We start from the raw sequence: 12,734 nt of genomic DNA on the forward strand, positions 1-12,734 counted from the left end.
TTCTGTGTGTTTGTGTGGAGCAGGGATTTGTGAGCACTCAAAATTCACACAGTGCACACATTTGTAAAATCTTTTTTTTTAGATCATTTTGAGATGTATTATTTCCATAAAATATGCAACAGCCCAAAGAGAGTTTTACATGCATGTTTTTTTCTTAAAACCAAAACTCACTGAAGAAAATGAGTCACTAGTCCGTGCTGTTTCTTGATGTACCCGTGATCTTGTGGACTTATGACGGACTTGAGTCGCAGACCAAATATGGTTCAATACAAAATATGCTCAAAGCAAGTGAATACCTTATTTCTAGTGACGACTTGTGTGGACTTAGTACCTTACTTACTACCTTAAAATACGAGTAAACCATTAAACAGGAGTAGCTACATTGTCTCACCTTGTTTTGTTTTTTCTTCTCACATAATAACAAACTGCTTCCACCTAAAGTTAAGAAATTAATCTGTGGGTTGGACCATATCAATAAAGCCATTTTTAGTTTCCCATTTACACATTATATATATTTGAATATTTTTAATATGTTATGTGTCATGGGTCATCTTTTTAATTTGCTGGTCTCTCAGAAAGGAAACTGTGTAAATTAAACTTTAAACTGAAGTCTATTTGTCAGCTCATTATTCTTTGTTGCGTTTTTTTTAGGCTTTAATAGTTTTAACACAATTGTTTTTTGTTGTTGTTTTTAATTACAACATAAAGATCAATTTACAAAAGATAAGTACAGTAATGTGGGATCAAATAACAAAATCAGCGTTACGCAAAAATTAAAAACATGTATCTACACTCATCATATAATGTTTTTGGCACTGTGATGATGGAACAAATAGCCAAAACAAATAAAAAGTAATTTCAATGAAACATTAAGAAAGGCCGACTGGAAATAAACCATAGCTGACTGTAGAGTCCAGGATAAGCAGACAGAAGATCAAGTGACAATCCCAAAAAATTATAAAGAAAAATGAAAAAAGAAACATGTGTACAGGGCTCAGGAGATACAGGAGGGGAAGACATGTGCGAATCATAATTTCACCTAAAATTTCAAACTGTCATATTAACAACTATTATATTAATTATAAAATGTGATTTTCATACAGTCAATTTGCTGTCATGATTTATGTTTCTGTAACTCAAGCTTTCTAATCATCCTGTTTGAATCTATAACTTGGCTTTAGTCTGTGCTGCATCACAACTCAGGTGAGTTTTGAAGAAATCCTGGATCTTCTTCCACAGGTGGATCTCAGCTGCTATGTGGGCCTTGGGCTCACCTCCCCACAGCACTCGTTTGCCTACACCTGCATTGAAGCTGGAGGGGCAGTGGGGTGCATAAGGTGGCTCCAACATGTGTCCAGCTCCAGGGTAAAAAACAGTCTCAAAGTTCTCCTTCCCATGATGCTTAAGTCTCACTACCATTTCATCCATGTAGGCTTCGCTGTCCCAGTTGAGGTCGTCTCCTACAACCGCAAAAAGAAAATGGCTCTTGGCTCGTTCAATGGGGATCAAGCTGCCCTTATTCTTCTCTGCCAGGGGATCTTCAAGAGCATCCTTTATGATGATTGCACCTGACTCGGTGGGAATAAACTTGCTTTCGTCAAACAGTATTGATGACAGGATCTGCCGTTTCTTGTAGTAGAGAGGCGTGACCACATTGGCGTTACAGGCATTCATGCACACTATGGCCTCGACACCTGGCACAAAAGCAGCGAGTGCCAGTCCGATATTTGCTCCCTTGCATCTTGACATTATGCCAACTCCTTTACTGCCCACCTGTGAAATAACACAGAAATTAAAAGGCGATGCAAATCTATAAAACATTTGGAGCGCAGGGCTGACTCTACCTGTCATTATTTTCATTTTTGTGGACTACATATGCATATTACCATTACTAAATAAATAAACACATTCATATATGCACAGTGAAGCTATCATGATCCGGGTGAGTGGCTGGAAACTTCTACCAGGGTCTTGAGTCTCCTTGGTATCTGGCCCTGGGCAGGGCCGTCATATCTCCAACAGCTTCACTCACCTGGAGCTGAGTTGAGGCAATCAGGCTAAAGAGATTTAAGCCTTACACTGATATTCCCTCTCCAACAGTTTGTCAACTACTTCATGTTGGTAGCTGGCTCTAATGCTCCATGTTATTTGCCAAGTGCTTTTCTTACCTTGTTCTCTTGTGCCCTAGCTTTTCCCGGAACCTCCAAAACCCTTACCCCCAAATTAAGCTAATCTCTTGAACCTCGGATAACCCAGCTCTTCTCTGGAAATCTCTCCGTGCTTCACCTGCCTGCCCTCCTGCCATCACACTCCTTCGGAACCTACGGAACTCAGGTCAGCCATCTCACACCGTCTAACTCACGCCCCCTCTCCCTCCAAGCATCTTTCACTCCACCTGCAAGTAAGCAAGACATATAGCCATGCTCACCTTTTCTAGTACTCCCCTTTTACCACAGTTCTAACTCCACGCTCCTCAGTGTGATCGCTCTATGTACCAAGCCATGCTACAGTTACCCCTTCAAGCCCAATTTCCCCCACTTGGCCCCATGACCACGTTATCACGCTACGCAGAGCCGCTGTTACATTCTACAGTCTATTCCTCTTTTGGCAAATCTCTCAAGCTCCTCCAGATTTTATTGGCTTCTAGCATGGACCTTGGTTCACTTCACACTGCAAATTTTTGTTTGTTCTCGTGATTGTCCTTTTTGAGACTACAATTCTAGATTCTAGTGTCTTGGCAGTAGTACTGGGGTCTTTAGACACATCTATCACTAGTTTTCTTTCTAGAGTGTTTGAAATCTTTTGCTTCCTACCCTGCCAAGCTTGTTCTGTACTGTGTGACTCTCTTGGCTGAATTTCTTAACTTTGCATATTGAAACTTGGAAATGCTGTGATAACTTTGTATATCTATTTCTTGCTTAGAGATCTTCAACATTTCTTATTCTATAAAATTATAAAAGGATTTCTTCTGTTTTTGGGGTGATGCGTTCTCAAGTGACAGCTCAAACATTGCACAGCAGTGGCTTCTACTATCAATAAAAAGGTCAATTTTTCAGGGGGCTGATAATGTTGATCTTGAAAATTATTATATGTTAGAAATTATTATGTTATTGTGTGATAATAGAAACAATTCATGTTTTCTCAAGAAGATTTGTGCGATTACAAAAAATATGTCGTAAAGCTGAGGCTTTATGCTCTCTGAAATTTATTCAATTATCTGAATGAATGTAAATGAGAGTATTTCTGAAACTCCACTTAAGCTAATTAAGATTCCCATTAGCTACAGGAATACAGCAGATATTCCACCTGGGATCTACAAATTTACTCTCCTCTCTGAGAATGCACAGAGTATAGAAACATAAACTTTCCTTCAGTATGAAACATCTTTCTGCTGTCTGTGCGCACTAGAGCAACTCACCTTTGGTTGCTGTTTTAAGAAATTCATTGCTTCTTCAAAGTGGTCCAGATGTGTCTCTGTGATATTGTCACCCTTCTTATTGTACACCGCCACTGAGAGAACCACAAAGCCTTTGTTAGCCAGTAGACTGGGTCTTGCCTCAGATACTGAGGTGGGCAAATCCAACACAGCAGGAAAAGGACCTTTTCCTGGAAGAAAGAAAAAAGATTCTAATCAGCAGCAAGTCATATTTTAAATTTTATTCTTAATTTCTCTGGAAGCCAGTGAAGGGACGCAAGAATAGGTGTAATATGTGACAGTCAGCTATTTTTTGTTAGCAGTCTTTCAAACAAAGGTCTTGCTGCATTCTGTACTAACTGGACATGAGTTGTGGAGGACTGAGAAACGCACCTGAAATGTGAACTACAGTAAGCAAGGTGGGAGAAAATTAAAATTTGAACTAGAAGTTTCAGATGACTGAATGACAGTTAAAGTTTAATTTCAACAATGTTGATTTAAAAGCTGGTTAATGTTAAATGAACTAAAATGAACATAGAAACCTAGGAACCACCTCCAGTACCTGGAGGAGTGAAAAGGACTCCACGGATGTTCCCTTCATTGACGGGAACCCTGGTGACCCCATCTCTCATCAGAAGCCTCTCATTCATCATCTCTGCCAGTAATCTGCCCTCCTCCTCATGCACAGAAAACTTCACCACCTGGGGGTTTATGGCATTTGTCTTTAGATATATTTTGTGCATGGTATGTGGCCTCATGGAACACAGCAGACCCATGGGTTCTACTCCAACGTAGCTCCCACCTAGCGAGGGGTCTCTTTTCAGGTCGACCTCCCCACTGCCATCAGCCCTGTAGGTGGCCGAGGAGCTGAACACCACTCCCTTGTCATCAGTTAATTTGGCTCTCATGTTGACAACCTGCCTTGGCCTCAGCCCGGCCACCTTCACCTGAATGGGCACATCAAACATACATTTGATGCTTGGCAGCAGCTTCAGTCTCACTTGAGAGGACATCTTTTCTGAAAAAGAGAAAAAGATTGGACTTTATGAATGTAAGATAAAAAGTCCCCTTACACAATACTTTTTGTAAGAAATTTCAGAGACAGATCGATCCATATTACATTACATTATGTTTATTAATTACACCAACAACCCACTGTCCCAGTTTGGTCTCTGAGTGCAGGAAACCCAAATCCAAACTCCACTCAAAAAATGTGCCAGTTTAAATATGTATCATTAGCAAGCAACCACATTACAAGTGCCCACTGTACTCTCTGTCAATAATGTTAATACTAGATCCATTTCAGACAGTGGCAGTAATATTTTACACTGGGCAGCAAATCAGCACAGCAGGATCTTCCAGAGCGAGACAGAAACTCTGACTATTTTTTGTTAATATTTAACAGCTCTTGCACAGCCACTGTTAGTGTGATACCTTTGCACCAGATACCCTCCCATGCACCCATCAGTAAAGACTTCTTTCTAGTTAAGTAAATGGTTTGCATGGATTTCCATTAAAGGTTTTTTTTATGTTCAGTACAATTATTCAGTCACTCGTTGCACTTCAGGCAGTTTTGATTCCCGTTTTCATGATCACACAGCCACTTCAAAAGGTAAACACCAACTTCAAAGTGATATTTCTCTTCCATTGTTTACAATTAAACTTTTAAAAACAAAAAATTTGAATAGATGTTGATTAGGACAAAAGGTCCCAAATCCATGCCATCAATGCATAGTCACAATTAATTAAAAGTTAATAAGACTTGCAAGGTGGTAACACAAGCTGACTGGAAATAACAGAGGCACAAAGAGTCCAGGATAATCAGGAAAAAGTGATCCAGTGATACAGTCCTGCCTGGCAGGATGATGTGTTCACAGAATTTGATATATATTCTGTCATGCAATCAGTTAAACCAGGGATAGGCAACTCCAGGCCTCGAGTGCCAGTGTCCTGCAGGGTTTAGATCTCACCCTGGGTCTCGCACCTGAATCAAATGATTAGTTCATTACCAGTCTTCTGGAGAATGTCAAGACACGTTTAGGAGATAATTTAGCAATTTGAATGAGCTAAAACCTGCAGGACACCGGCACTTGAGGCCTGGAGTTGCCTACCCCTGGGTTAAACTGTTATTGATTTCTCAATGTTGTTCACAAATTACATTCTCTATACCCTCAAAGCAGTCCTGCAGCTTTGAGGGTATTCACAAGACCGCCTTGTGAATATGGGTCTTTTAACAAGAGGAATATATCTCCACGTTGGGTGAGTGTTGAGTAATTACATATGAGAGCATGAGGGTGGGAATGGATGTTTGTATCTGGTCGGGTATCAGACGCCACCTCTCTGGGGGCATCTCGGGCCCTCCAAGGTATGGAGGCCTATCTCCCCCCACCACTTCCCCTGCCAGTGACAGACGCCCTCAGACATCGGTGCGTTGGTGGTTCTTTGTGTCCGGGGATGGGCGCCCAGGTACACACCGACTCGCTCCTTGGTGGCTGCTTGTCGGGGCCTGGAGCCTGGGGCTCGCTCGGACCACTTCGGGGGTGGGGTGCCCTCAGCCTCTCGGCCTGGGGCTCGGTCACTCAGGCACAGCTGGCTGCCAGCGGAGCTCACGGGCACGTCACTGCAACCCCCCCGGCTTCTGCTCCGCGGCTGCTGAGTGACCCCTCATCTGGGACTCTCGTCAGCTCTTTCTGGGATAGTGGCGCGGCTGCCCCTCTGTTGGTCTTCCTTGGTCTCTTGTGTTCTGGGGGCCTCTGGATGTTTGGAGTTTTGATCTCCTCCATACCTGCTTCATGCCCTGGTGGATGGGGCTGTGGCTCCCCACACCCTCTAGCACAGCGGTCCCCAATCCCCGGACCGGTACCGGTCCGTGAGTCGTTTGGTACCGGGCCGCGAGAGTTGAGGCTCAGGTGTGAAATGTATGGTTTTCAGGGTTTTTATCGTTTTTCAGCGTTATTTTGTTATCGTTTTTATCGTTTTTATCGTTAACTCGGTTTTCCTGGGTCTTTTCACGTGTGTTATGAATAAATCTTCTTTTTTTCGGTACCGGTACTAGTTTTATTATGTTGTATTTATCCGCAACACCTTAAAGGTCCGTGAAAATGTTTTTGGGCATAAACCGGTTCGTGGGGCAAAAAAGGTTGGGGACCGCTGCTCTAGCAGATCATTACATGAAGGAACCTTTTAAAAACAAGTGCGTTCATGCTTACAGGTGTACACACGGGTGCTCACACACACAAACTACACCCTTTTTGGCTCCTACCTCAAAGCACACTGTGCGCTGTCGATCTTACGTGCTGCACAATAATGTTTAATATTTAGTATTTACCGTTATATTCCCATAGATCATCGTGATGTTGTTTATTCTATTGCTCTCGTTTTCTTCTGCTTGTTTTCTTTTTTCATTCCCAACAGGTGAAATTTAAAAAAAGTATCTACTGTTATCTATTGTTAGCTAGTTTATTGTGAGGGTGTTGTTTTTAGATTAGATTGGATTAGATTAGATAGAACTTTATTAATCCCTCGGGTGGGTTCCTCTGGGAAATTCGATTTCCAAAAAAGCACAGCACCGACAGAAGTTACAGAGTTACAGAATATTATATATATACACACACACACACACACACACACACACACACACACACACACATATATAAATACAGAGACAATATAAATAAAATATACGAAGGGGATAAATAGAATAAATAGGAATAAAAAATAAAAATACAAGTGAATTGCACATTTCAAGTATTGAGGTCTATTGCACTGTTGACTATTTACAAAAGTATTGCACAAAAGGTATTGTACAGTGAGGTGAAGAGGCACTACAGCTTAGTTGTTCCCCCCTCCTTTGTCCTCCTGTTTCCCCTCCCTCTCCCCTCCAGAGAGGAGTTAAACAGTTTGATGGCGTGTGGGACAAAGGAGTTTTTAAGTCTGTTAGTTCTTGTCTTGGGGAGAAGCAACCTGTCACTGAACAGACTCTTCTGGTTGTTAATGGCCGTGTGCAGAGGATGCCTGGCATTGTCCATAATGTCCATCAGTTTCTTTAATGTCCTTTTCTCTGCCACTGTCACCAGAGTGTCCAGCTTCATGCCGACCACAGAGCTAGCCCTCGGCCCTGTTTCAGGAAGCCGGTTTAGTGGAAAAACTGAGTAAGTATACCCTGAGTTAACGAAAACTCTGGGTTTTCGGTTTCACAAAGCGAGTTCAGCTGCAGCCTGAGTGAGTCACTATGACGACACACGCCGTGAAGCTAACCTGCCCCCTAGCAGGTTTACTACAACTAACCCTGACTGTCTCCGCCCCTTTGTCGGAAACCTGACAGTAGGAAGTGTCAGACATGGCGTGTCCCTTCCTTGAAGAGCCAGTAGATCGTGAAGCCCAAATTCTCCGCAGAGCTCTCCGCCGGGAGAGAGTGATCAGAGCGCGTTTGGACATTTTATCATTTCCTGATGATTTTCTGTGTGAACGTTACCGTTTTTCAGCACAATCTATAATTTATTTGGATAACATCCTCAGGCCATATATTACGCATGTGACACATCGCGGACATGCTCTCAGTTCTGTACATATTATTTGTATTGCACTTCGGTTTTTTGCAAACGGGAGCTTTCTGTATAATATTGGTGACGCTGAGCACGTTTCCAAGGCTACCGTCTGTCGGGCAGTCAGGAATGTTACAGTTGCACTGAAACGTCTCCTGTACTCGTTTGTGGTGTTCCCCGGTCATAGACCCACAAGATTCATCAAAGAGGGATGCCACAAAATTGCAGGTATCAGGATGACCAAAACTTAATTTATGATGTGGTGATACTTGAACTACTACTTAAATTTTACATTTATTTTCAGGGTTCCCAGGCGTGATTGGCTGTACAGATGGCACTCACATTCCAATCATTGCTCCTTCAGTAAATGAAGGAGACTATGTGAACAGGAAGTCTTTCCACAGCATTAATGTACAGGTACATAGTTCCCTGTAGCATGTCAAACTAACAAATTATTTCATTATAGTAATGGATGCTAATTTGTGTTCTCTGCACTGTGAAGATCATATATGATGCTGCCAACATTATCACAAATGTGGAAGCCAAGTGGCCAGGCTCTGTCCATGACTCACAAATATTCCGTGAATGTACACTGAGCACAAAATTTGGACATGGTGAGTTGAAAATACTTTAAAATATATAAAGACCAATTGCTTCAGGGACATTTGAACTGAAGTGTATCCTTCTGTCTTAGGAGAGTTCACTGGCTACTTGCTTGGTGATAGGGGGTATCCATGTTTACCCTATTTGCTTACCCCTTACTCTGACCCTGAACCGGGCCCACAGCAGCGATATAATCTGGCTAATTGCAGGACAAGAGCCAGAGTTGAAATGACTATCGGAATGCTTAAGGCCCGGTTCCAGTGCCTGCAAAGACTCAGGGTCACCCCAGAAAGGACATGTGACATTATTGTGGCATGTGTGATTCTTCACAACATTGCCACAATTAGAGGAGAACACTGTCCTTCTGAACCAAACATCAGCAGTGATCCAAACCATGAACATCCTGACCCTCCCACGGACATACAAGATGGAAGCGCAGTCAGAGACACCATATGTCACAATCATTTCTTTTGACCCATCACCTCAACATGTTGAAAGAAGAATAAACAGATTTTTTGTTCAACTGGCTTTATTGGTCGCCTGTATTTCCTGTACACAAAGTATTAAAAGATGTAAACCTCATAAAGTGTCTCTGTTGCTTCCTCCTCTGTAACAGCTGTCAATGTTTCTTCATTATTTTCCTGTAGTAAAGAAATAAACAACATTGCTGTTCTACTGTAAACTCATATAATCTGTGGAGTATTACTCACAACTGCATGTTGGTCTGGCTCAACAGGAGGCTGCACCAGATGCAGTACACCATCAACTGATAGAATATGAGGTTTATACAGGTCACTTATAACTTACAAGGGACCAAATGGCAATTAACAAACATACCAATCACCTTACACTTCATTGTCATTATGCTCTCAAAGACAACCAAGACTGAGGGAAGGCAAAATCAGTAGGAAAATAACTTCACTACAAAATAATCCATTATGGTAAAGAGTTTATCAAATGAATGAGCAGCACTGCAAAGGTGACTGTGAAGAAAGGATGTATGCACATCATGTATTATTTTGAATTTACCCCCTATGTAGGCACTTGTGTCTTGCGGGGTTATTGACTCAGAGGATGTCCCCGCAGAGATGCCTTCGGCCACAGGGCGCCCACTGTTTTGGCTGAGGGCCAACTGCTCAGCCTCTGTGAGTGGTGGTGGTGGAGGACCCCCACCTGTTTTTCGGGCCTCCACTTTTTTTCTGTTGGCTATAACGGGTCACATTTGAGCATACAGAGTAAGCAAATATGTACTTGTAATGTGCTCAGATAATTTCAATAAGTGCTTACAGAAAGAAAATTAATGTAGCCTCTAACTGCAATTGATTTACATCGGACAAACAGACCAAGCACTATGGCTCATAATACAATTACACCTTACCTGTTTGGACTATATATTTTTATTAGAGATGGCACGATACCACTTTTTTATGTCCGATACCGATACCGATATCATAAATTTGGATATCTGCCGATACCGATATGAATCCGATATAGTGTTTTTTAATCAACAAAACTGTTTTTTAAAATATCTTGCTGCATTTTGCAAGTCTGCAAGTTCATACTCAAGTTTAAAACAACAACTACACTAAAGCTATTCTGTTATACCTGTGTACAAAAAAAATATTTAATAGTTCAGCAATACTGATCAATCTAATAAACTTAGACCTACACCATCCTCCCTATTCTGGTATTTTAAAGAGTACTTAGCGTAAATATTAAGCAACCTAACTAATAGGGTTCCAACTCCCAGCAACAACAAAAATAAATAAATAAAAAATAGGGAACCACCCCTCACGCGCCACCTCATGATGCTTAATCGACGTAATCAACCTTAATTTGATGCAGTGTGAAAAAAAATGCACAGAAATCAATTATTTTTCAAGAAATATTAAATAGATTCAACATCTTTCTTCAACAAAATTGCAGACTGCACAGATGGTACCTTCCCAAAGGAAAAAGTACTATAGCTTACTAGGGTATATATATTAGACTTAATAGTCACTATATACAGTAATTGACTTCTATTCATTTTACATCAAATTAAAACTTTGTGTGTCAGATAATTATTTATTAAAAGCTAGACATTTTAAATGAGAATAAGAAAGAAAAGTATGTCTTTGTGCCCCCTTTTCCCAGTTAATGCCCTATCGGCCCCCCTGGATAAACTTTGCTAGATCCGCCCCTGCACAGTTACCAGCGTCAGCTACGTAGAAAAAGATCCTGGTGTAGAAAGTAATATTAAATAAATTCTAACAACAGCTTATCAAGCTTAAACGTGCTGCTGTTGTTCAGCCGCTGGTTTCCTCTTTCTGGTGCAAAGTGGGCCAAAAACAAAGACGGACTCGCGACAGAAAAGCCGATCAGCTGATCATTTAAGCAGTTTCACGATTGAAGTAGCAGCCGGAGAGCGAGAGGCAGTCGCTCGTTAAGCTTAACGCAGGAATGCTTTACAAACATTCAGAGATGGACTTACACACTTGCTTTACTTCTCTCGGGGATAACTTTGTCGGAGATGAAATGCCGGGTTGCTAGCGAAGCTCCAAATGCTATCCAGACCACAGGTCCCGCATGCCACAGCCGCTCTATCACGTGATGCATACTGCTCCGACATGCTAACGTTCTGAGGTGAGTTACGGCGTGTTGCAAGTTTTGTGAGGTGCTTTCGTGATATTTAATGGATCGGATTACATTTTTTATTTTTCTCCGATATCCGATCCAGTCATTTAGGTCAGTATCGGACCGATACCGATACGTAATATCGGATCGGTCCATCTCTAATTTTTATATTTCATTTTTACTTGCTGCCAGGCACGTTTGGGGCCTGTTGGGTTGCACCTGCGCTCACATCACATCACAAAATAAAATGTATAAAATAACAAATAAAATAACATATGATAAAATAACGTGTTAAATGGGTGGAAATCCCTAGATCAATGTTTAAATTAACACTCACGCATTGACTCTGTCGGCTATGTTTTGCCATGCATGCTCTCTTTCTTTTGCAGCTGTGGCTGTGTTACTTTTTTCCGCGGAATTTGCATGTTATCGGCATATGCTGCCATCAGAATTTCGGCCTCAAGCGCTGTGAAATACATTGACCGCGCCTTCTTTCCCTCCGTCTCCATGGTGACTCGCTTAATCTGTGCTCCGCTTATCAGGGCTTTATGTATCCTCGTCCGCGCGCTTCACTTGGGGTTGACGCAACTCCGCGTTGATTGAACTAATTGTTATCAGCCTTTCTGAAACCGAATATTCCGAGTTGGACAGTTCGGGGTTACTCAACCGTGAGTGTCGTTTTTCACTCTGAGTTTTCTAAACCGGCTTCCTGAAACAGGGCCCTCCTGATCAGTTTCTCCAGCCTGGATGAGCCTGGATTTCTCCAGCCTGGATTTATTATGTTGCTCTTTGTTTTTTTTTCTTCCCCCCTTTCTCACCATCTCTTCTCCCCTCTATTTTTCTTTCTTTCTCACCCTCTCTTTCTTTCACCCTGTCCTATCCCCCAGTCATGTCTGTCCCATCTTTAAAAAAATGAAAATAAAATAAATACATAATTATAATAAAGGTCAGTTAAATGGACCAATATGGCAAAGCCACGATGATCCACTTGGTAAAGTAAATCCACTTGGCATCTTTCTTGGCCTTCAGACAACAATTCTGATGGCTAAAAATCCAAACGGGACAGGCAAAAATAAATAAATAAATAAAATAAAATAAAATAATATATATATATATATATATATATATAGACCTCAATACGTAAATTATCACTGTACTGTAACATGTACAGTACTTGCAAAATAGTTTTCCATATGTTTACATTGCTGTGTATCTATGTGGACTGGAGCACGGATTTGTGAGCACTCAAAATTAACTCAGTCCGCACATTTGTATATCGTAGATTATTTTCAACCTTTCGAGACAAATGTATCTCCATATATGTGCAACAGCCGAGAGTTTTACAAGGATGTTTTTTTTTTCTTAAAACCAAAACTCACCGAAGCGAATGAGTCTGGTGGTTGGTTTTGTTTCTCGAAGTACCCGTGATCACGCGGACTTAAGACAGACTTGAGTCGCAGCCCAAATATGTTTTAAATTCAAAATACGCTCAAAGTACGCTTCTGGTGACGACTTGTTTGGACTTCGCCTTAGCCAAGTATCCCAGAATGCATTTC

The 12,734-nt window shown here is 41.5% G+C and overlaps 1 protein-coding gene across 1 annotated transcript; it reads right to left on the bottom strand.

Moving 5' to 3' along the window:
- Positions 1-821: 821 nt before the first annotated feature.
- LOC146687218 (acyl-coenzyme A thioesterase 2, mitochondrial-like) lies at positions 822-12,683 on the bottom strand. Its single transcript, XM_085439650.1, has 4 exons — positions 12,558-12,683; positions 3,978-4,433; positions 3,419-3,606; positions 822-1,773 (listed from the first exon to the last, which is right to left on the bottom strand). The coding sequence occupies exons 2-4, from the start codon at positions 4,426-4,428 to the stop codon at positions 1,165-1,167; spliced, it is 1,248 nt and encodes a 415-aa protein (XP_085295776.1). The 5' UTR covers positions 4,429-4,433; positions 12,558-12,683; the 3' UTR covers positions 822-1,164.
- Positions 12,684-12,734: the final 51 nt, after the last annotated feature.

Source organism: Copadichromis virginalis, linkage group LG18 (assembly GCF_057382275.1).
Source record: "Copadichromis virginalis isolate Kocher_CV1m ecotype Utaka linkage group LG18, C_Virginalis_male_GT1.1, whole genome shotgun sequence".
NCBI classification, from domain to species: domain Eukaryota; kingdom Metazoa; phylum Chordata; class Actinopteri; order Cichliformes; family Cichlidae; genus Copadichromis; species Copadichromis virginalis.

Excerpts from the sequence above, each read along its gene's own strand:
- LOC146687218 (XM_085439650.1), bottom strand. The coding sequence starts at position 4,428 with ATGTCCTCTCAAGTGAGACTGAAGCTGCTGCCAAGCATCAAATGTATG. Across the intron at positions 3,607-3,977 it reads AGTCCTTTTCACTCCTCCAG|GAAAAGGTCCTTTTCCTGCT; the intron begins GTACTGGAGGTG and ends TCTTTCTTCCAG. Across the intron at positions 1,774-3,418 it reads TCTTAAAACAGCAACCAAAG|GTGGGCAGTAAAGGAGTTGG; the intron begins GTGAGTTGCTCT and ends GTTATTTCACAG.